This window comes from Pteropus alecto, unplaced genomic scaffold (assembly GCF_000325575.1).
Source record: "Pteropus alecto unplaced genomic scaffold, ASM32557v1 scaffold191, whole genome shotgun sequence".
Classification (NCBI taxonomy): Eukaryota; Metazoa; Chordata; class Mammalia; order Chiroptera; family Pteropodidae; genus Pteropus; species Pteropus alecto.
Window position 1 is genome coordinate 1,418,824 of NW_006434181.1, and position 25,932 is coordinate 1,444,755.

The 25,932-nt window shown below is 36.3% G+C and overlaps 1 protein-coding gene across 16 annotated transcripts in view; it reads right to left on the minus strand.

The window, feature by feature from the left end:
* The window catches only part of NPHP1 (nephrocystin 1), a 77,505-nt gene that overhangs the window by 15,044 nt on the left and 36,529 nt on the right, over positions 1–25,932 (minus strand). For 15 of the 16 annotated variants that reach the window (XM_025044798.1, XM_015587140.2, XM_006909050.3 and 12 more), the window contains 6 exons: positions 24,275–24,403; positions 17,766–17,840; positions 9,451–9,561; positions 7,151–7,233; positions 5,234–5,310; positions 4,322–4,421 (listed from right to left, as the gene is read on the minus strand). In XM_025044798.1, the coding sequence (XP_024900566.1) occupies positions 4,322–4,421; positions 5,234–5,310; positions 7,151–7,233; positions 9,451–9,561; positions 17,766–17,840; positions 24,275–24,403 (575 nt within the window). The remainder of the gene's footprint in view (positions 1–4,321; positions 4,422–5,233; positions 5,311–7,150; positions 7,234–9,450; positions 9,562–17,765; positions 17,841–24,274; positions 24,404–25,932) is intronic. The other variant, XM_015587136.2, reaches the window with a different exon arrangement.

Here is a 25,932-nt window from a genome sequence, read left to right on the forward strand (position 1 = left end):
GAACCTTTCTCTTCTATTTTACCCTTTCCTTCTTCACAGATCCTCCTGCTCTCTCTGTCTGGCAGGCATCACCTCCAGCTTGCTCCTCACACAGTGCAGGCACTCTTTTCTTCTGATACCTCTCCAGAACATGAAACAATGCTGCTTGTTCTTTTATATTAGAGTTTTCTTTAGGGAAATCCTCTGATTTTCCCAAACCCAAGAAGACTGAAAGCTCTGAGTTACAAAAGGTTGGCTGAACTGAAGAAGTAAAAATATACTTCCTGTACTCACAGATAGACCAACAAACTGGTAGCAGAAGTGCAGTGCACGTAATAATGGGCCCTAGGCAAGTAATACTATTGCCTCATTTATTTTTAGCAATAATACAATGGAAGTGAAAGAGAAAAAAGATAGAATGCATAAAAAAGGCAAAGAAAAATAAAACAAATTTATAACAAATATATACACACACATGCAGTCTACTTCTACAGTGTTTCCCAGTATGCAAAACTTAGGCACTGGGAGTCTGAGCCTAAATTCAGGGCTTTCCCTCATCAGGGACCTTTGGACAAATCGTATCAACTTAAACCTCTGTGGAAAACAGCTCCAAAATTAGAGACACATCTTGGTGAAACTGAAGAATCTATTTGCTTCCTTTTTTATCTCACGCAGAGAGGGTCACTGTCTGCAAAATGAGACCCATGGGCAAGACTCTGCTACTGTTTCTTTGATAAAGGAGGTGAGTCTACATTGATTCACTGCATCTTCACAGGTCTCCTGACACCAAGTGTACTCGCATGTATGCCTACTAGCTGGAGAAGGGGCAGTAGGAGGCCAACTGGCAAGGATCTGGGTGAAAATGGGCACTAATACAAATTTGAACTGGGCTTCCTGCCCACGGTCCTGACGGCACTATTGTATGGCATAATGCAAAGAGCCTTTGTCCTTTCTCCTTTAAACAGAGAAATTTGGCTAAACCAAGGTGAAGTTTATAAGCAACAGAGAGCAGGGACAGAGGTGGGAGGTACTTTTGAAGGAAAGGAAGAAGATGATGGCACATTATTTCATGCCTTCTCCATCCACTGTAGGTGGCAGGTCGGGGAAGAAGAGACAGAGATGGATCAGTTATGCCTTAGTCTCTACCTCCAGGGCATATAAGCTCAGAGCACTGATGTCTAAAAGTACCCATGCTGGTGCCCAGCCTTTCACCTGGAACCCATAGCCACAGCCCCCTGGCACTGAAGCAATCCTGGGTCCTCTGGCGTCATTACATCTATGGCCTGGTTTCTGTGAGAGCCAGCCTGAGCCTAAAGCCCACCAGCAAGGTGCCCCAACCTGCACGTGACACTACCAGGTATATATGTTTCCAGTCCATGCAAAGTGGAGTGGCAATTTCAAGACTGTAGTCAAGTCTCTCTGTGGGTTCTAAGAGGAGAGAACACTCTAAGACAAGGTGGGACAGGGGAGGCCCAGGGACTGCAGGAGGCTGAGCAGAGCCCCCAAGATGTACACATTTACACTAGAAGGAAGATCTTTACCTTGAAGATCTTCAAGGTAAACATATTCGGTGCCTACTGCGTGCTACAATCAAATAAGCCCTCCAGTTCTTGAGGTCTGGAGAGCAAGGACTCAGGAGCTTTCTTTAAAAGCCCAGCACACAGAATGTTCACTGCCTTGGAAGAAGGGCTCACCTATCCGAACTCTGCACCACCCAGTCAGATTTGATGTCTAGATTGTAAAACATATCTGCAAACCAGTATTTGGGGTCAAAGAAACATTATTAAGAGCTGTGCTGAAGGACATGCTCAGGAGAGCTCTGGGTTCTGGGCTTATCAATGGTGGGTAGAGAGAGGTGAAGGAGGAGGAAGAATGAGGCCAAACAGGATGTTAGCTCTTCTGTTACAAAGACTGCTACCATGCTTCTTTTTTTTAATCTTGAAAAATAACAATTTTTTTGAGGAAAGATTGGCCAAAAAAGGGAATGCATAGGCTCTGTGAACATCTAAGGGGAAAAAAAGCCAAGAGAATGAATAACACCCATAAACATATTATTAATGGTTACTGAAAGATTTAACTATTAATACTATAATTATAAAACACATTTTAATATTAGAGATAACTAAATTAAGAACATGATCTAGAATGAGAAAAGCAAGCATTCAGAGGGGTAAGCCAAGTTTTTATACAGGAAGAGAAGACATATTCAAAAGTTATTGCTAAGAGCGATGTCAAATATTACCCTACTTCTTGATAACTGCAACAATAAGTAGGTTGCGGTGGGACAGTCCAACTGCATCAGTCTTGTCCCTGTGCCATGCTTTCCCTTTACCTCCATTCACTGTACCCCCTATGAAAAGGCCCTTTCCTTCACACCTCACACCTTCACACAATGTATCTGTCCAGTCTTTCAAAGCTTATTTCAAATGCCCCTTGATCTTACCAGCTACATAGCACACTTTCATTTGGACAAATTTTATGACATATAGCAGCCGTCTCAACCTTTTTGGCACCAGGGACTGGTACTCCTATAGAATCTAATGCCTGATGATCTGAAGCAGAACTGAGGTGGTGATGCTAGTGCTGGGGAGCGGCTGCAAATACAGATGAAGTTTCGCTCACTTGCCTGCCACTCACCTCCTGCTGTGTGGCCTATTTCCTAACAGGCCATGGGCCAGTACTGATATGTGGCCTGTGGGTTGGGGACCCCTGACATATAGCACCAACTACCTGGCACTATATTTGCATTTATCTGTTTACATAATCATAACTGTAGTCAATAATTATAGTTCATACCTACTGTGCTTTACTATGTGCCTTTTTTTTTTCATTAAACTTAACCTCATTATGGCTTATGGGGTTGATATTTCTATTGTGCCCATTTTAAAGATGTAGACATTGAGACCTTGAGAGAGATGGTTCAATGACTTGTCCAAGAGGTTCCTGAGTTAGAAAATGATAGACCTGGGATTCTACTAGTGTAAAAGCTCCCTGAAGAAAATACAAATTAAAACTACCATGAGATACCACTACTCACTTATTAAAATGGTCCAAACAGAAAAAAAACTGGTAATACCAAGTGTTGTCAAGAATATGGAATAATTCTTCATACATTGCTGGTGAGAGTTTAAAATGGTATAGTCATTTTGCAGAACAGTTTGGCAGCTCTTTATAAAGTAAACAAACACTATCTGTCCAGGCAACCCCACTTGTAGGTGTCTATACCCATGAGAAATTAAGACATATGTCCACATACAAAAAAACCATATGCAAATACTTAGAGCAGCTTCTTCCTAATTGCTAAAACTTGGAAAAAACCCAGATGTCTATCAACTAGTAACTGAATAAACACACTATGGTACATCCACCAAATGGAATACAGGAACACCTTGCTTTATTGTGCCTTGAAGATATTGTGATTTAACAAACTGAAGGTTTGTGGCATCCCTGCGTGAAGCAATTCTTTCAGCACCATTTTTCCGGCAGGCTCAGATGATGGTTAGAATTTGTTAGCAATAAAGTATTTTTAATTAAGGCACATACATTGTTTTTTAGACATAATGCTCTTACACACTTAAAAGACTACAGTAGACTACAGTAGTATATAATTTTTATATGCATCGGGGAACCAAAACATCACTTTACTGTGCTATGCGCTTTATTGCAGGTAGTCTAGCACCAAACCTACAATATCTACGAGGTGTGCCTGTACTAACTAGAACAAAAAAAGAACAAACTATTAACACATACAACGGCATGCATGAATCTCAAAAGCATTATAAAGAGTGAAAACCAGACTTACGAGGCTACAAACTGCATGATCTCATTTATATGACATTCTAGAAAAGGCAATACTGTTTGGAAAGAAAATAGATGAATGGTTGCTTGGCGCTGGGGCACTGATGACAAAGCAGCAGAGATAACTGGCTTAGAGTGATGGACACATTCTCTATCTTGATTGTGGTGGTAGTTACATAACTATATACATTTAAGACTCAAAGAACTATAAACTAAAAGGATTAATTTTGTTGTACCTAAATTATACCTCAACAAACATTTAAAAAAAGTTTCCTGAAGATAGGCTCATGGATCAGTAAGCCTCACTTAGAAGTTTCTATACTATTTCTGACCAAATCTATCATTTGTATTAACTAGTAAATAGAAGAATAAGCTAATCTGAACTTTATTACTATTCCATTTCCCTATTGATCTTTGGCAGATGATTTAATGAGGAAAAAATAACCAACAAAAGATGCTCAAGCAGGAGGAAAAGTCAAAAGCAGAGATGTTCTACATACACTGAGTGACCAAAGTTTACCGGACAAGTCAAAGCTATACCAACCTGAGTATGTCTCTCGATCTTCTGTTCAAAGTTCTCAGTTTTACCAGAAGATGAGGCTGCCTTCTCATTGTCATCATCTGATGGAAAACATTCCCATGTGCTTTCAAAAAAGTTAATAAATGTCAAAATTTTAAGTGCTGGGACAGTGAGTATAATAAGTCTTTTAATAATAAATTGAAGTAGTTTGTTATAATAGAACAAAATATTTTCAGCACCAGCGTCTACTCCTGGAGCTGCCACTACATCAGAAGCTTCAAACAGTGATGTCACCAGATTACAAAGAGAAAAGGGAGTTTATAAAGCAGGTCAGAGTTTAGGTTGAACCACCTGCATCTCAGAACCCCAACTCCTTCCTGTTCCAAGAAGTGGGCACTAGCATTGCCAGGGCAGCAGTAGTGCTGTGTGTCCTGAGTCATGAAATAAAGACGGGCAGGTATCAGGGTCAGAGGGGTAGATTAAATGCTGTCAGGCTCTGAGCCACATGAGGCAAAGACCACATCTGTCTTACTCTCCATTCCCCATCATCTATCTAGTACAGTGCCTGGTCAGTGAACATATTTAAAAGGTTCTCATTATTTCTGGAGGGCAACTTGGCATGTACATCATAACTTCAAATGTCTCCACCTGTTGACTAGGGACAGGCAATCTCTGAATTAGCCTGTTCTACTAATTCAACAGAGTATTCAGAGAGGATAAAATGTGGCCTCCTCATGATTCCTCATTTCCTACAGTAGAGTCTCATAGGTACCACGAAAAATATAAGCACTGAAAAAAAAAAAGACTGAAATTTTAATGTCGAATGACACATTTTTTAAATGTGACTATTATTTACATAATAGAATACAGCTATTTTTCTCTGGTGACTCTTCTGTTTGTTTGATCTCTAAGGAAAGTGAATCGTAAGAGCTGTACCTCTTCTGGATACTGAAGGGTCCACTTCAATATCTTTTTCATAAGGGGTGCCACCATTCAGGTAGAGTTCGTAAGTCCTACAAAAGAAGGGTATGCTATGACGAAGACCTGTGATGGACATTTTGAAACATAGATACATTTGGAGACATTTTATTTATGTTTCGTTGGTAAATGAGAATGAAAGTTGTTGATTCTTCTGTGAGGTATCATCTCAGTAAATAAAGTCTTTCTTTCTTTCTTAACTATTAACTGCAGAAATATATTTTTCCACATTAAAATAAGAAAGATTAATTGATGTCATTATTTCGACTTTAATGGCTTGTTATTTAAAATGTGTTTTCAAATGTTTTGAGTCAACATTTGAAATAAAGCCATTATGAATTTATATTATTTTTAAATATAAAAGTAACATGTAGATTGTTGTAAAAGTTTGAATGGCATAAAAATAAGTAAAATATGAAAGCTCCCTCTTTATCCCCCTCCTTTTGGTAGCCCCTTGACCTATCTTTTTCTATGTGAGTGCAAAAAAATACACACAGTTAAGTCTCAAAATAAACATGTTTTCTTTTAAAGCTACAAACTGCCAAAGTGTAGAAAGGGGAAGGTAAAAAGCCTCTTTCATCTTACTGTACCAGCTCCCCACACCTGCTCCTCAGGGGCAACCTCTGGGAACAGTTTACATAAATCCTCCCAAAGATGTGCACATAGTTTTTCATAAACAAAAGTCGAGTCACAGTATATGTACTATTCTGCAGCTTGCTTTTTTCACATAATCATATACTTTGTAAATGTTTCTATATCAAAACACAGGCCTCCTACTCATTAAAAATAATAGCTATGACTCCACTTTAGGAAAAATTGAATAGACATACCTTTCCTTCCTACTAAGTACAACTAAAACCCTGATCATTATTAAAAACAAACAAACGAAAAAACTCTCAAATCTTAAAGAAGCCCGGGATTCTACATCTAAGATAGCAGGGTGGAGGCGGTAATAAAATGTTGCTCCCCCTTCCACTGGGTGATGTCAGAGGACTAGTGGAGTAAGGACTTTCACCTCTGTCCTGTGGTAAGGAGGTCACGTCCATCTGTGGTGTCAGTAGAGATGGAGTGGGGAGCATTATCTGAATCAAACCTTTGGGTTTAGGAACTATTATAATATTTAAAGTTGGGGGAAACTGATGCTTGGAGACATTAAGGAACCTGCCTACAGTAACATAGGCAGAGCTAGGACTAGAGCCCTGAATTTTATAATTGCAAATCTGAGATCTCTGTCATCACCCTGCTGACCAAGCACCCACTTGTGTCTCTGTTAATTTCTTGTTTATATCCTATACTTAGATTTCTGTGTGTGCCCATTTAAAATTTAGATTTTCTTCTTCTCAACTTTTGAGAGCCCTTTTTATATTAGGGATAATAACATTCTGACTGTCATGTATATATTGCAAATATTTGCTACTGGTCTGTCTTTTGGTCTCAAGTTTTAAATTTGTTTACAGTGGCTGCCAGGACAATTTCAATGTACGATCTACAGAAGAAAGGCAGAGTCATAGAGGATTTGGGGATCCTGGACTTAGCTTTCCCTCTCTTTAGAGAGAATTAGGCTCTATTTTAGCACTGCGAAATGTGCTAATTCCATAGGAAATTACTGAAAGAACATTCTCAGCAGACAGTTGGTGCAAACAGGTTTTAAAATCCCTTTTCTATATGTGTTACTTATTTCTCTTTAGGATGAGACTGTACATACTATTTTCATATACTACCTAAAAGAACATTAAAATCAACATTAAAAGCCCCCTCCCCACAAGTTATTAAAATGCTAATAGAACATACATTCTGTAAATCTGAGGTATCTAGATTTTAAAAAATGAATTTCTATAAAATTACCCACTTGGAAAAAATATATAGCCAACTTACTTTGCTGGCATAGGAATTCCACTGCCATCAAAAAGTTTAAGAAACACCCAGCCACAACTTAATTCTCCTCTTTCACCCGTTGACTAGGAAATAAAAAAGTAGATGAAACTTAATGTCTGAAGCAGTCAAATTTATAAGCACATACCAAGTCCTTTTAAAGGAACAAAATTATTATTTGCCTTGAGAACTAAAAAATTCTTCACAAAAAAACAAAGTGAAACACAGCAGAGTCCCTTTGTATTTGCAGGCCAGATGGTAAAGTGACAATCTCATCACGTTAAATTGTTCTTGAAAAGCCCTAGACCTAATGATGTGACAACTGCCGCTTCTGTCTCTTGAGTGGAATGAGCTCAATCACATTGATTATGCGTGAGATCATGAAGTCTTGTCTCACTGAAAGATGGAATGAGAAAGTTAAAATTGATCAAAAATCTTCCTGCTCAGAACTTTACCCTACTGTCAAATGTCAGAGGCCACCAGAATTCACTTGGGGGACCTGCTTTCTTGTCCTACCCACTATGACACATATGGATGAATTTGCCTTAAAGAAATGAAAAGATGGTATAATACCATTAATGTCAGAACAGTGGGCTCTCTGGGTTACCATAAGACCACATACATATACTACATCTTTCAAGCTATTAGAATATGGAGGCATATGATTACTATAACAGACCCATGCCCACAAGCTCAATAGTTTACATGATGTTAAGTTAATCCAAATTTCCAATGTTCCCTTTATAAAATCACCACTCCGCCAGGTCCCTTAATTAGAACACTCACACAAGGTTAAGTGTACTCTGTACTCTAGGATAGAGGGGAACTACTACATTGGAATGCCACCGAGCATCTTCTATCACTTTCTGAAAAGTCCCATCTTTTCACATCTTCATTCTTTAAAAACATGGATGTCACTTGGGCTATAAATGTAAACAAATACACTTTTATTTATTTTTAATTATTTTCCTGCCCAATATTATCCCTACCTTTTTTATTTATTATAAGAACCTCAGTTTTTTTTTTTTCCCCCTCCAGGGAGGGAAAAGCAATATGCCTAGCTAAAAAAGTGCTTTTCCTTCAGATTCCTTTTCAGTTAGGGGTGGCCATATGTCCCTTCTTATTCTAGCTATTGAGATACAGATGTAAATTTCTGAGCGGGGCCTCCTCAGGAAAATTCTTTTATTGGAAACAGATTGGTTTGTTTTGTTTTTTTACCTTCTAAGCTCTTGGTCATATTTAAGATTATAAGTAATTGTTGTTGAATTATGGTGTATTTCTTCCAGGTATATATTATATATTATGTGGCAGATAACCTTTAGAACTTGAGGTATGGCTTTGTTGATACTGTTAAGTTTCAGTATATCTGCAGCTTACATCCAATTTGAGGTTGTTTTTTTTCCTTAAAAGAGTTTTTTTTTTTTTTGGTCACAAATCACTAGACAACAGTAAACTTTTCTGGTGTTGCTCAGTAATGCATCTTATTTATTTATTTTTTCCTTTTTATGTTTTGACCCGCTTTACCCATTTCTCTCACCCCTCTACCCCTGGCAACCACCAATCTGTTTTCTGCATCTATAAGTTTGTTTTTCCATTTTTGTTTTTGTTTTAGATTCTACATATAAGCAAGGTCATATGGTATTTGTCTCTGACTTATTTCACTTAGCATAATAATCTCTAGGTCCATCAATGCTGTCACAAATGGCAAGGTTTCCTTTCCATTGTATATATGTACCACTTCTTTATCTATTCATTCAATTTAGGTTGCTTCCATATCTTGCCTATTGTAAATAATGCTGCAGTGAACATAGGGGTGCACATATCTTTTCAAATTAGTGTTTTTGTTTTCTGCAGATAAATACCCAGAAGTGGAATTGTTGGGTCATATGGTAATGATATTTTAATTTTTTGAGGAATCTCCATATTGTTTTCCATAGAGCCTGAACCAATTTACATTCATAAAAACAGTGCACGAAGGTTCCCTTTTGTCCACATCCTCAACAACACTTGTTATTGTTTTTTTGATAATAGCCATTCTGACATGTGTGGGGTGATATTTTGTGGTTTTTATTTGCATTTCCCTGGTAATTAGTGATGTTGAAATCTCCACTTTAATTTTAAGAGCTACTGAAAAAGCAGCACTAAATATAAATTAGAATGACTGCCATTCTCATTATTCAAGGATTAAAATTCTATTACATATAAAAACCTCAATTATTTCACTTATAGATACAAGCTTTTTTTTTTAAAAAACTTTTCTTTTAACTGGTACATTAGAAAGCTTTATCTGTCAAATGACATACATTGCGAATATAAGAAATTCCAAGTTCAAATAATATTCCAAGATCTGGAGATGAAGAATTGGACCTAAGAAAACAATCACCATCAAGCAAGCAGGGCAAGATACCAGTAATCTGAAACAATAAGAAAACAAAGTTACTAATAAAAATTTAAACTGGAAGGCAGGTTTCAGCTCCATTCACCTGTAAATGGTTTATGCCTTTGAATCATAATAAAGGTATTTTAAAGGAAACAAAAAGCAGATAGACTGGACTCATCTACACCAATGAATTGAAAGTTAAAAATTTAATTTTGTGTTAAAGGGAAATACCTTCACCTTCACCTACTCTTTGCTCAGAGGAGAGGCTAATGTGAAGCAGGTAGTATATCTAGATCCCCAGAGGTGGACAAAAATCATTTGCATATATAAGATATTTATAGTAGCCATTGTTCTTTGTAAACAGAACTAAAATTAAAGACTTCATACACACATTGGTCAACTTTCCTTAGGTGGGCTTTGTGAATTTCCCTTTCCCTTCCCTTTTGCTCATTCCATTCCCCTTCCCTGCACAACCACATCCCTCTTTCCTGCCTACAAAATCCCACCCATCCTCTGCCACAAAATCTTCCTGAGCCTGTAATTAATTTCAACCTCCTCCTCTGTGCTTCCACAGTACCTGGAGCCCCATAACCATTATATTCTGCCTTTATGATAGTTATCGATAGTGCCCACTCCATAGGAGTACACTAAGGATTAAATGAGATAATACATAGGGTTAGAATTCCATAAAATAGTTATTATATGTCTGTATGTCTCTTCTCTAGCACCATGTAAGTTCCTACGACACCTAGGAAGAATACCTCACACCTAATAGATGGTTAATTTCATTCAGCAAAGTAACATTTATTTATTATTTATCATTCCAAACAGTTCATCTTTATATCTGGGAAAACATTAGAAAATTCTGCCCTAAACACTTCACATACACAGAGATGCCATATCAGAATCGTGAAGTGTTGTGCCAAAATATAAGTAGTCCTTAGAAGATCATACTGGATTTTCAGGAGTTGTGCTCTAGAAACATGTGGACACATGCAACACATAAGCATGGTGGCCAGGCCTCCGCCACATCTGGTACCCTCTTACTGAAACTCTATCTTGCTTTAATATCTTTTGAAGCCATAAGAGGAAGTTAATGAAGGTTCTTAGGCTGCAGTGACACACACAAGCTAGTGTGGGAGGGAAGTAAATACTAAAGCAATGAAAACTTGGAGGAAGAAAAATTAAAGTAAAATAAACTACAGATAACTAATCTTATTAAAAGAACATGGAGAGTTTGGAGAAACATGGTGGAGTGAGAGACATCCTCAGATCTCTCTCCTTGAAACAACAATAAGCTGAACATCTAAAACTGAACAAAAAACACTCAAACTGCACACCAGTATGTATGAGCATGGGATCTGCGCATGAGTCACCATAGGTCAAAACCCCGGGAGTTGGGAAGTGCACTGGGAGAAATAAAGAAGCTGCTGCTTGCAGCCTCCAGTGCTCTCTGTAGGAGTGGGGAGGGGAGAAAGTGCAGTGAGTTCCTGAACAGCCGGGCCTGGGAAAGCTGTGAGTTCCACACGGCCAGCGGCAGCGCCCAGTCATTAGAGCAGAAAGCAGAGAAGCAGCAGGCAGAGAAACAACAGTTGATATTTACTGGTCCCAGTTGCAAAACCGAGGCTGAGCCGCAGCCTCTATCCCCCAACCCAGAGGACCCCTCCGAGACCGAACACTGAGGAGCCCCAGGGGAATCTGTGCAAACACTACTGAAACTGTCGCTAATACTGACAGGGACTGACTGAGAGTAGTGAGGGCAATTAAACATCTATAAGAAAAAAAGGGGCATTATTAAGGCTTCAAATAAAGCATAGATACAAGAGGCTTAGGCGCCACCTACAGGAAACCAAAAGAAAAGCGCTTTCTTTGCAACAGGCTAAAGAGAGGCCTTTATATAACAAATTTTTCTGGGAAAAAAGATAAATACACTCCTATTAATGCCCAGGTGGAGAAATAGTCCATTAAACACCATGAACAATCAAGGTGACAAGGCATCTCAGAAAGAAAGAGAAAAATCTCCAGAAAATAAGCTTATAGACATAGAAACATGTGATTTAAATGACAGAGAATTCAGGATGCTACTTCTGACAAAACTCAGTGAGTTCCTAAATGAGTCATATCAACAATCAGGAATTGAAAAAACTAGATGAGCAGAACAAGGGGAATGAAACCCTCAAAAAAAAAAAAAAAAAAAACCCAAACAAACCAGAATAAATCTTCTGGAGATAAATAAAACACACTGCAAGAGTTGAAATAGAGTCGACCAAATGGAGGAAAGGATCAGTGATATTAAAGATAGAAATCTAGAAATGAATCAGAAGAAGAAACTGAAGAATGAAAAATAATGAAAGAGAAATTCAAGAACTAGCTGACACCATCAGGAGAGGAAACATAAGAATAATGGGCATTCTCGAAGGTGAGGAAAAGGAGCAAGGACTAGAAAGCATTTTCAGAGAAATAGTTGACAAGAATTTCCCAAATCTAAGGAATGAGTTGGAAATTGGAATTCAAGAAGTCAATAGTACACCCAATTATCACAACTCAAAAATGCCTACACCAATTGTAGAGAGCCAGATCTGAACCGGACCTGATCGAAGCATTGGCAAAGCTTGGCTGTGTAGCAATCTGCCAAGGATAGAGAAGCAAAACAGTTAACATACAGCTGCTGCTAACCGGGTACAGACAGGCCTTGGGAAATTACTGCTGCCAGCAAGTTTCAAGTCCTGAGAAGAAGACTCCCATTCCCTCCTCAACCTTCAAAAGTATATAATAATTGCACTGAGCTTGGGGTCACTGTATCTAAGCAAAGTGCAGTGTCCCCCCTAGTCTCAGCTTTTGTATACACTGTCTCTGTGTTTTTCTCAATCATTCTGTTGTCCCCCTCTCAGGAATATTAACCCTCTAGCCATGCAGGTAACGGAAACCAAGACACATTGTATTAAAATTATCAAAAATCAACGACACAAACAAAATTCTCAAGGCATCTAGGGAGAAGAAAATCGTAACTTATAAAGGAAAACACATTAGATTATTGTTGGATTTCTCAGCACAAACCTTACAAGCCAGAAAGGAGTGCAATCAAATATTCAAACTATTAAGTGAAAGGAACTACCAGCCAAAAATAGTGAAGGAGATATGAAGGAGAAATAAAGACCTTTCCAGATATACAAAAATTGAGGGATTTCTCCACAACAAGGCCTGCACTACAGGAAATAATAAAAGAGGAAATGACAAAAAAAAAAACCCTCACAAAAGATAATTAGGAGTATGGTGACTCTTAGGCAAATAGAAGCAGAGGAGTGCAACCCTAACTAAGAACAGGGCATTATAAGCTTAAACATTAAGGAGAGAATTGCTATAGTGAGATAGTAATGAATGTTCAGCATACATAGGGACAAATTGAGACAACAATGACTAAAAAGGGGAGGATTCAAAGATCCAAATTCACAAGGGGGAATGGAGATAAGGCACGCATAGAAGAAAATACACACACACACATACACACACACACATATATATGTAACTATCTTTTTCATATTCATAATGGTAACCACACACCAATTCAGAACTGAAGTATAAAATATAAAACAAGAAGGACTAGAGGGAAAACTCACAAAGCCAATAAAAATAAAGAAAACAGGTCAAGGAAGCAATGGAAACACCGAGCTACCAGAAAGCAAAGGATAATATGGCTATAAAAAAACCCTCATATTTCATAATCACCCTAAATGTAAATGGACTGAACTCAACAATAAAAAGGTACAGAGTTGCAGAATGGATCAGAATACAAAACCCAACCACATGCTGCCTCCAGGAGTCACATCTCAGCTCCAAAGACAAATATAGACTCAGAGTGAAAGAGTGGAAAATAGTATTTCAAGCAAATGGCATTCAGAGAAAAGCGGGAGTAGCGGTACTAATATCAGACGAAACAGACTTCAAAATAAAAAAGGTAAAGAAAGATACTGAAGGTCACTTCATAATGATAAAGGGAATCATGCATCAAGACATAACACTTATGAATGCGCCCAATCAGGGAGCCCCAACACATATAAAGCAATTACTAACAGAACAAACCACTATCGTAGTAGAGGATCTAAATATCCACTGTTGGAAATGGACAGATCATCCAAACAGAAAATCAATAAGGAAATAATATCCTTAAATGACACAATAGACCAACTGGACATAATTAACATTTACAGAGCCTTCTGTCCCCATACGGCTGCTTATACATTCTTCTCTACTGCACACGGAACATTCTCAAGAATTGACCCCATACTGGGACATGGAGATAGCCTCAACAAATATAACAGGGTTGAAATCATACCAACCATGTTCTCTGACCAAAATGCTTTGAAACTAGAGATCAACTGCAACAAGAAAGGAGGAAGAATCACAAATACACAGAGATTAAATGATATGCTACTGAAGGATAACTGGGTCAGAGAAGAAATAAAAAGAGAGATCAAGAGATACATAGAAACGAATGATAATGATAGTACAAGATATCAAAACTTTTGAGACATGGCAAAAGCAGTACTAAGAGGAAAGTTCATATTATTACAGGCCTATCTCCAAAAACAAGAATAGCCCAAATCAACAACCTAACGCTTCATCTTAAAAAACTAGAAAAGGAAGAACAAATGAAGCCTAAAGTCAGCAGAAGGAAAGTAATCATCAAAATAGAGCAGAATCAAATGAAATTGAAAACAAAAAAAATGATAAAAAAAAATAAGTGCAATGAAGAGCTGATTCTTTGAGAAGGTTAGTAAAATTGACAAACCCCTGGCTAGATTCACTAGAGAAAAAACAGAAAGGACACAAATAAGCAAAATCAGAGATGAAAGAGGGGAAATTACAACTGACATTGCAGAAATCATGCAAGAATAATATGAAAAAGTATATGACACCAAATTTAACAACCTAGAAAGAAAGGACCAGTACTTGAAAAAATACAACCTTCCTAGATTGAATCAAGAAGAACTGGAAAATCAAAGTAGATCGATCAGCCGTATGGAAACTGAACAATGATCAAAAACCTACCAAAAAATAAAAGTCCAGGACCAGATGGCTTTCCAATGAATTCCACCAAACATTCAAAGAAGATTTAATACCTATTCTCCTCAAACTCTTCCAAAAAAGCGAAGAGGAGGCAATAATTCCCAACTCATTTTATGAGGCCAGTATTACCCCCATACCAAACCCTGCTAAAGATAACATAAAAAAAGAAAACTACAGACAAATATCTTTCATGAACACAGATGCAAAAATCCTAAATAAGATACTAGATAACTAAATATAGCAACATATTAAAAGGATTACACACCACGATCGAGTGGGTTTCAACCCAGAAGCACAGGGATCGTTCAACATATGCAAATCGATTAATGTGATACACCACATTAACAAATTAAAAAATAAGAAGCATATAATCATATCAATAGATGCAGAAAAAGTCTTTGATAAGATACAGCACTCATTTATGATCAAAACACTTCACAAAATCGGTATAGAAGGAAAGCACCTTAACATAATAAAGGCCATGTATGACAAACCCTTAGCCAACATTATACTTAATGGTGAAAATCTAAAAACGTTCCCTCTAATCAGGAACAAGGCAGGGCTGTCCACTATCGCCACTGCTATTCAATGGAGGTCCTAGCGAGTACAATCAGGCAAGAGAAAGATATAAAAGGCATCTAAATAGCAAATGAAGAAGTCAAACTGTCTCTATTTGTGGATGACATGATTCTCTATATAGAAAGCCCTAAAGACTCCACAAGAACACTACTAGAAACAATAAGCAAATTCAGTAATGTACTGAATCAATGTTCAAAAGTCCATAGCATTCCTATACTCTAATAATGAAATGTCAGAAAAAGAAGTGGAAAAAATAATTCTTTTTGCAACTGCAACAAAAAGAATAAAATATCTAGGAATAAATCTAACGAAACATGTGAAGGACATATATAATGAAAAGAATAAGACCTTATTAAAAGAAATCGAGGAAGATACAAAGAAATAGAAAGATATTCTATGTTCTTGGATTGGAAGAATCAATATAGTTAAAATGACCATATATTACCTAAAGCATTTTACAGATTTAATGCGATCCCCATCAAAATCCCATTGGCATTTAAAGAAAAAAAAACAAACAGGACAAAAAATCATCAGATTTGTATGGAAGCACAAAAGACCTCGAATTGCCAGAATTATCCTGAGAAAAAAGAATGAGGCTGGAGGTATCAATCTGCTTGACTTCAAATTATACTACAAAGTGACAGTAATCAAAATGGTATGGTATTGCCAGCAAAACAGACACATGGACCAGTGGAACAGAATTGAGAGTCCAGAAGAAAACTCATACGAATCACAGGCAAATAATTTTCGATAAAAAAGCCTAAAACATATAGTGGAGAAAGGAAATCTAGTCAATAAATGGTACTGGGAAAACTGGAAAGCCACCTGCAAAAGAATGAACCTAGACTGTTGTCTGTCATCACACACAAAAAATTAACTCAAAATGGATTAAGGACCTTAATATAAGACCTGAAACAATAAAATGCATAGAAGAAAACATAGGAACTAAACTCAAGGATCTTAGTCTTAAAGAGGATTTTATTAATTTGACATCAAAAGCAAGGGAAGTAAAAGCAAAAATAAATGAATAGGACTACATCAAACTGAAAAGCTTCTGCTCAGCAAAAGAAACTGTCAATAAGGTAAAAAGACAATGATCCGAATGGGAAAATATATTTGCAAGCAATGCCTTCGATAAGGGCCTAATATCCAAAATATACAAAGAACTTATGCAACATAATAACAACAAAAATACAAAGGATGTAATCAAAGAATAGGCAGAGGACCTGAACAGACACTTCTCCCTAGAGGACATACAAATGGCCAACAAATATATGAAAAGATGCTCAACATCGGTAGCTATTAGGAAAATGAAAATCAAAACCACAATGAGATACCACCTGATACCGGTTAGAATAGCTATAATCAACAGGATAAGTAATAACAAATGTTGGAGAGGATGAGGAGAAAAAGGAACCCTCATACACTGCTGGTGGGACTGCAAATTGGTACAGCCACCAAGGAAAACAGTATGAAGATTCCTCACAACACTAAGAATTGATCTACCATATGATCCAGCAATCCCTCTACTGGAACAAGGCGGGGCTGTTCCAGTAGACTTGAAAACCCACATCCGAAAAGATATCTGCACACCGATGTTCATAGAAGCATTATTCACAGTGGCCAGGACATGGAAGCAACCGAAGTGTCCTACAATAGATGACTGGATGAAGAAGCTGTGGTACATATATACAATGGAATATTACTCAGCCATAAGAAGAGATGAAATACTGCCATTTGTGAGAACATGGATGGACCTCGAGATAATCATGCTAAGCGAAATAAGCCAGACAAAAAAAGTTGAAAATGACATGATATCACTTATATGTGAGATGTAAACCTAAAAGCAACAAATGAACTGGACAAACAAATGGAGACTCATGGACATGGAATATAGACTAGTTGTTACCAGAGATTAGAGGGTGGAGGAGGGGGAGGTAGTGTAAAGGGGGTCAAAAAGGTGGTGACAGAAAGAAATCTAACTATGGGAGGTGAACATACAGTGTAAATATATATATGCCTTACTGTTATAGTGTACAGATGAAATTGAATTTCATTAACCAGTGTCACCATAAAAAAAAATAAAAAAAAAAAGGAACATGGCCATCTTCATCTTCATGGCCCCTATATAGTATTGACTCAGCAGTCTGAAACCACCCAACCCCACTCCAGTCTTTTTTGTTCCAGTCTTGGCAGTCCCTGGGTGCAATGTATCAGTCCCCTCGGCATCACCCTTGACTTAATCTGAAGAAAGCACAGCTCTCAATAACACGATTGGAGACTTCGTTTTTGAAAAACACTTTCTAAATGTTATCTTTTTTTGTTTTTCATCAGAGGGAATTTTCTAGAATTGAATCATGAAATCCATTGAATAAGATGACTCATAGGAATTAAGTACTCACTTTGGTGAGTACTTTCTATCAAAGTTTTCGAAGAACATTAAATTATCTAAAGATTCGAATCTGACCCCATATTCTCTGCCCTACACATGTTATTTCAGAAATACACTTTGATAGCCTCGCTTTAGACATTAATTGCACAACACTTAACAGATAAAGTTTGTTTACTCTATTCACTCAGCAGATGACTCACCTGGGGAGAAAAGTTCCATGTTTTGGGCTTTTTAGGTTGCCACGTGGCTCTGACTGTATGAATGTTGCTCAGAACCTGAAATGAGATTTTCCCATTTGAAATCATGTAGATAGCTCTCTGAAACATCACCACATCCATGCTCCGAATGGTTAACAGTGGCTATACTGTGTGAACCAGAGGGAGAGGGAGTCTTTCACTTCTTACTTTGTGTAATTCTGTAATTTCTTTTTCTTTTAACACCAAGTACATACATAACTTTTAACATACATACAAAAGAGTGTTACAGTAGTTACTTATAAAACAATGAAAGAACTAATAAAATGAATTCAGACTCAGATCTTTGTGCTGATAATAAACTCTATTAAGTGAAATGCTTAATATCTGGGATAGGTATACCAGAAACATAAGTGAAATTTCAGGTACAAATGACCTTTTAAGAAATGTAACCCCCAAGAAAGACAATGCTAACAGCTCAGAAAAATGATTCAGCTTTCTTCAAAATCTCTAGGCCCACAAGTTATATTTTTCCTGCAATTTAATTTCTTAGGAAATGCTATGGCAAGAAGATAGTCCTATAATATACATAAGACAATGAAACACAAAAGGAGCAAAAATTATAAAGAAGAGTTCAAATTCTGTAAAGTCATGGCTAAAATTGACATCTTCCAAATGAACAGATAATATATTTTTTATTTTTGATAAAAATATTTCAGTAGAGCACTTCTAAAACTAACCTTTAAAAGTAATTAGAAATTATCCCAAACATGTCATATTAGGTCAAATTCATTTCACTGCTAAGTCCCTACTGGTAGGCAGCTAGGAGTAACTTATGGGTGGCTAAGTGGTTTTCCACATAGAGTAAGTTCCCATTACCATCAATAGCTAATATATATGAATTTACTTTAAACTCTTCCTAAAATAATATATATCCTCAACCCAGACTTCTAAAGAGCAAACTCCTCCTGATTATTACATGCTGTTATGTGAGACTGCATTTTATTTATTCTGAGCTCCCAGATGAGAGGAGAGTTTGCAGCTGAAAAATATTAGAGAAAACAATGGCAAAAAAAGAAAAAAAAAATCAACCTACAGATTCGAGAAGCTGAACAAACTCCAAACTGGATAAACTCAAGAAATCCATGCCAAGATACAGCATAAACGTCTAAAAACTAAACAGAAATATCTGGAAAGCAATGAGAGAGGAACAACAGCTTGATTAACTGACAGGGAAACAATTCTCATGGGAAACCACAGAGGCCAGAAGAAAGTGGCATGTTATTTGTCAAGTGTCAAAGAAAAGAATCACCAACTCAAAATTCTATATCTAGTAAAAATATCCTTCGGGAATGAGTGGGGAAAAGAGATATTCTCGGATAAAGAAAAACTAAGAGAGTCTGCAGCCAGCAGGCCTCACCTGAAAAGGTTGGCTAAAGGACGTTTTCCAAACAGGAAGGACTCAATAAAAGAGGGAATCTCTGAGAATCAGGAAGGAAAGAAGAACAATACGAAGAATAAAATAAAGGGTAAGTACAACACATTTTCTCTTGAGTTTTCTAAATTGTGCTCGATAGTTGAAGCAAAAATTATAATATTGTGTGATGCGGTTCTCAATGTATGTGAGGGAAATATTTAAGATGATTATATTATAAAGGAGAGAGAGTAAAGAGAAGTAAAGAGAGGTAAGATTTCTATACTTGATTCAAACTGGAATGGTGTCACTAATAGACTGTGGTAAGTTGTGTATGTACAAATAACACCTGGAGTTACCACTAAAAAAGCTAAAAAGAGAGATCCACTAAACAACACTACAGATAATTCAGAATGGAGTTCTAAGAAATGTTCAAGTAATATATACCAAGGCAGGGAAAAGAAAACAGAAGAATAAAAAGGAGAGAAAATCAATAATAAATTCCACCCAAAAAGACAGCACACTAATGATTTCGGACTCCTCTCCAGTATCTGCCTGCTTTGAATGCTTTTCATTGCCTTCAGGGAGCTGCTTTTGGTATATTGCCCAGAATTCAGTTATCACCTCTGGCAAGTTGTTCTGAGAAGAGCTTACCTGGCCATTATTGGAAGCAGTGTCTTGTTAATTTCATAAAAAATGCTTTTTAGTTGTAAGTAGGCTTAGATTTATTAAAGAAGCACTCAAGTCAATAGCATGAGTATTTGTTCTATAACTTATTAATTTGGAAAGTTGACAAATTAATTTCATAATTTCTATTCTTTTTCTGTAAAATAACTTCTATTATTTTGATGTTATTTAAAATAAAATTCCAATCTTTGTCTTATGTTCTCATATATGAGAATAGAGAGAGGTAAAGCAGAAAATATCAAACCAGATCTCAGGAAAAGGCAATTCATTTTTTCTTGGTCACTGATGACACCTATTGTCTCATTTGTGGCAGTGGTTTTGTGCAGAATTTGGAAGTAAGGATCAATATAACACAAGTTCATTTATTTACCCCCACTTCAGATGAATGAAAGGAAGGTAATTTCCTCATGCCATGAGTTAAAAGTATACTCCATGTGAACAAAGCTAAACCCACAAACTCCTCCAGATCTGATCTGCTTTCGGTGTTCCCAATGTCAATAAATATCACCGCCACTGACACCCCATTCTCCCTCACCTGCCATATCCATCCATCACCAAATTGTGTTGGTTTTCACTTCTCATCTCTACCTCCACTTCCCTGATCTAAGTCATTATCGTCTATGGCACATTTACTATTTTCCATGTATTGTTCTAAGTGCTTTATTTATGTTAACTCATTTATTCCTCACACTGACCCTAAGAGATGTATGTATACCAGACGAGGAAAGTGAGAGCAAGGTCAAGTACTCTGGTCAGCATACCACACTTAGAAGACTATAGAGGCAAGTCTAATCCTAGGCAGGCTGGCTCCAGCTTTTGTTTTCTTGAAGGTGACACTTGCTGCCCTTTGACCACCACACTGTACAATAACCCCCAAATGGTCTACTCATGCCCCTTCTGTCCCCTCTAATTCATTTCCAGAGAGGAGCCAGAGATCTTTCCAAAACGTAAATCTAAATCATGCCACTTCCCCAATTCTCCCTGTTTTTAGGATAAAGACAAAACTTACTTATACCATGGCTTACAATGTCCTATACTATACTCCTTCCTGATGTCTCCCATTTCATCCCAGTCCACACTTCCCCTCGCTCTCTCCCCTTAGCCATACTAGCCTCCCTTTTCCCAAGTCTTTTCCTACCAAGACCTTCATCTGTGCTGCTTCTTTAATCAGGTACACCTGTCCCTTTCTCTTTGCCTTGTAAAGCCCTATTCACCACTCAGGAGAGAGTCAGACCATCCATTTGAGAATTTTCTAAGGTAAGCACCTAGTGCTATCAACATCCCTGAGCAATGCTTTAGCCAACATCCCACAGATTATATGTTACATTTTCCTTTTTTGTTCAAAAAATTTTGTTCAAAATATTTTCTAATTTCCATTTAACCTATTGATTATTTAGAATCTGTTGTTTCATTTCCAATTATTTAATGATTTTTCCAGGTATCTTTGTTACTGATTTCTAATTCAATTCCATGTGGTCATCAAAGACCATACAGTGTATGATTTCAATCCTTTCAATTTGTTCGGGTTCATCTATCTTGCTGAATGTTCCCTATGCACTTAAGAGAATGTGTATTTTACTATTTGGGGGTGAAGTGTTATACAAATGTTAATTAGATACAGCTTGATGGTATTATTCTATTCTTTTATATCCTTATTAATTTTCTGTCTGCCTGTTCTACAGATTGTGAAGGGAGAAGTATTGAAGTTTCTAATTATAACTGTGGCTTTGCCCATTTCTCCTTCTGGTTCTATCAATATTTACTTCATGTATTTGGAAACTCTGATGTTAGGTGTATACACATTTAGGATTACTACATCTTCTTGGTGAATCATCCCTTTTATCACGTAGTGTACCTCCTTATTCCTGGTAATTGTCCTTTATCTAAAGTTTACTTTGTCTGATATTAATATCTTTTGAGTGCTATGTCTTTTTCTTCTACCTTTAGCCTGCTTGTATTATTATATTTAAGGTAGGTTTCTTGTACATAGCCTATGGCTGGATCTCTCTCATTATGGTTTTGTGTTTTCCTGATGACTTATTATATGTTGAGTATCTCTTTATATGTCTCTTGGTTTTTCACATATATTTTCAAGTGCTTGTTCAAGTCTTTCACCCATTTAAACAATTGAATTATCTTATCCTTTGACTTTTTCCTGATCTTAGGGGAAAAGTGTTCAGTATTTCACCATTAAGTATGATGAAGCTAGCTTTAGTCTTCTCTTGTTGCCCTTTTCCAATCTGGAAAATTGGTAAAGAGGAAATCCCCTTCTTAGTTTGTTGAAAAATTTTTGAAAATTATGAATGGGTCTTGAAATTTGTCAAATACTTTTTTTCTTAAGGTGAGGCAACCCTTGGTTGACCTCACAGACTGCAAGGACCTCGTCAGCTTACAATCCTTATTTTTTATTTTATTTACATCTACAGCACCTGGTCTTCTTAGGTGGTCTCCCATCCAAGTACTAACCAGGTGTAACCCTGCTTAGCTTCCGAGATCAGACGGGATCTGGCTTGTTCATCAAATACTTTTTCTAAATCCATTGAGATGACTATATATTTTTCTTCTTTAGTTCTGTTACTATGGCTTATTACAATGGTCTATATTCAAATGTTAAATGTTGGTTACACAGCTGTGTGCATTTGAATCCCTAGAATTCAAATTCAATATTTCCCAATTAGTCATGATATTTAATTTGCTAATATTTTGTTTAGGATTTTAGTTTGGATATTCATGAGGGATACTGGTCTTGTTATTTTTCTCTCCTGTAATGTTTGGTCATATTTTGGAATCATATATTTCCTGGCCTTATAAAATGAGTTGGGAAGCATTTCCTCTTTATTTATTCTTTGGAAGAATTTGTGTAATACTGGTATTATTTCTTCCTTAAATGTTTGGAGGAATTCACTATTGAAGCCATGTAGGCCAAAAGTTCTCTTTGTTGGAAGATTTTAAATTACAGTTTCAATTTCTTTAACAAAGGTTATTTAAAATTTCTATTTTTTCTTGTATCAGTTTCAGTAATTACGGTTTTCAAGAGATTTATCTATTTATCTACATTGTTAAATTTATTGGCATAAAGATGTTCATAATATCCCTTATGGTCCTTTTAATGTCTGTGGAATCTGTGATGAAGTCTCCATTTTCATGTCAGATATTGATCATTTGTTTTCTTTCTCTATCACTTTTTAAAATTTATTGATGAGTCTTACTATGCATCTCTCGATTTTACTAATTTTTTCAAAGAATAAACTTTTGCCTTTTTTGATTTTCTATTTTGTTCATTAAGTTCTAATCTTATATTATTATTTCCTCCATTCTTTTTTCTTCCTGTTCTAGCTTCTTGAGTTGAGAGCTTTGATCACTGATTTAAAATTTTTCTTCTTGTCTAGCACATGTAATTAAAGATATTAATTTAAACTGTAGCACATAAGCATATCAATTTTTTTAGAGTCATTCAAATTCTTTCCTTGGTACTGGGTAAAAATATTCTCTTAGGAATCAGGGAGGAGTTAAATGGAAAAGGATACAAGGAAACATTGCAAGGTGAGGGTAATACTCCACATCCTGTATATTTGTCAAAAATGCAACACACTGTGCACTTAAAAAGTGGTCTGTATAGAATACTAGAAGACAGGCATCAGTACCTTTTTGTAGGTGAAAAATATAAGGATCAGAGGAGTTAACTGCGATATATATACCAACATGACATACCTAGCAACTGAAAGAGCCAGGAATTAAGTCTATGTCATCAAAACCCATGTGGTTTGTATTCTACCATTATTTCATAGACATATACATACATATACACATAACATATACATACACACAAATATATGAGTATAGCATATACATACATACATGTACATGCACACATACACATATAAACACACACATATACATACATATATACATACACATAATCATATACATATTCAGACATATACAAACACATATATTTATATATAAACATAGTTATACATATACATACACATACACACATGTAAACATATAACAAGAGAGAATGAAAGACAGAGACAGATCCTATGCAGTACACATATATGTGCACATATACATTTACATACACATTAACATATACATAATCATATACATACACATATCCATACATATAAACATATACAAACACAAATATATACATCTACACATATACCTATACACACATACACTTATACATACATACACATATACATGCATATGCACATATACATAAACATATACACGCATACATACATACACACGTATGCATACACTTGCACATAAATATACACATACACACACACGTAAACATGTGACAAAAAAGAGAGACTGAGAGAAAGACACAGAGACAGATGGACCCCATGCATTAACAAAACATTTTTCATTCTGAAATGAACCGGTGTGATCTTCAGTAGCTCACCTTATTACCATCAAACAGGCAGAGGCGCACGTGTCTGCTGAGAACCTGGATGCTCACTCCCGGAAGAGGAATCATTTTACAGCTCCACAGGGTCAGAATCAATGAAACACGACTTGGTCTCGACCTAATCTGAGAGAGAAATTAGTCATTAAAAAAGTTTACTTTTATGACTTATAAGACAAAATCATTTTCAAAACATCTTTTATAAATACTTAAGAATATGTATATAGAATAAAAAAGAATAAAAGGAAAAAGTTTACTTGCAAATATATATCCACGAGAAAAATGTCAACAGTATGTTCAATTTAAATCAAAACTTTAGGTAAATTTTTCATACATATGTAAAATACTTGCTTGGGGGTGGTAAATGCATAAAATTTGTGATGAACAGTCAGTAGAATCAGATAAAATGTGTAACTTGACCATTGAATCACTCTACTCGAGGTTCATTCACAGTCATTCTTCTATAATGTGGGTGAGTGTAGACAGTCAAACTAGTATTCATAGTACCCAGCTGGCTCCTCATTGGTTTAATTCCATCTACATTGTCACTTGGCTTCTTATGCAGACTTTTTTTTTTTATAGCCGAAAAAAAAAAGTTTTATTAGAAGGGAAAGTACACTTCCAAACATGGAAGTGGGCCTAAGCAAGAGAAATGTGGCTCAAAGGCCTTATGCAGATGTTTTGACAAAGAAAATGACTTGCATTGGAAGCAATTATTCAGTTCTACTTCACAGGTATAGTTCATGATGCAAATAAATAAATTGGCATTCTGGTTTCTTATTTAAGCATATCTTTAATTCTTAACATTCTTCTTTATTGGTCATGGGCCTTTCCATTTAAATAATTATATCACTGAAAAAAATAACATAACATGTAAAAGCTTGTCACTTTTGCAATTTAAGAAACGGGAGCTGAATATTTAGTTATTTGGGTAGAAGTCTACACAATAAAATGCCATTTATTCTAGTACTTGTACACTTAACAGACCAAATACAACATCTTTGTTGACTTGTAATAAAAGATACTTAATACTAAGAAAATTCCAGGCAATGCTCAGGTTGACAGGGAAAAGGGTACTAAAATTCTGTGCCACCCCACCCTACAAAATGTGGCCACACTGGGTCCTTTTATTCTTCCCCTGAGGTTCTGGAAGGGAGAAAAAGTAGAAGGTAAACAAGAAGAAGAGTGATGTGTTCTAATGTGGTTTATACCTGCTAAAAAGTCAGAGTGTACAATTAAATATCAAGAGTATTTCCTACTTCAAATACTGAGGATACAAGAATCTTTTACTCTAAGCTATACCCAAAGAAGTATAATCATAAAGTATTACCAATGTCCTCAATCCTACTTAATCAAAATAATATTACTACTACTACTACTACTACTACTACTACTACTACTACTACTACTACTACTACTGATAATGATACTAGCTAACATTTCCTGAGTTATCATGAGCCAGGCACTGTCGTCAGCCTCTTCATACATACAATGTAATTATTACAATAATTCTATGTTGGAAGTATTATTATTATTATTCACTTTCCACAGATGAAGAAATTGAGGCAAAAAGTGATTAAGATAGATGCATAGTACTATCCTCTTTGTAACGATGTGAGAAAAGAGCAATAAAGAAGAGAAACAAGATGAAGTCA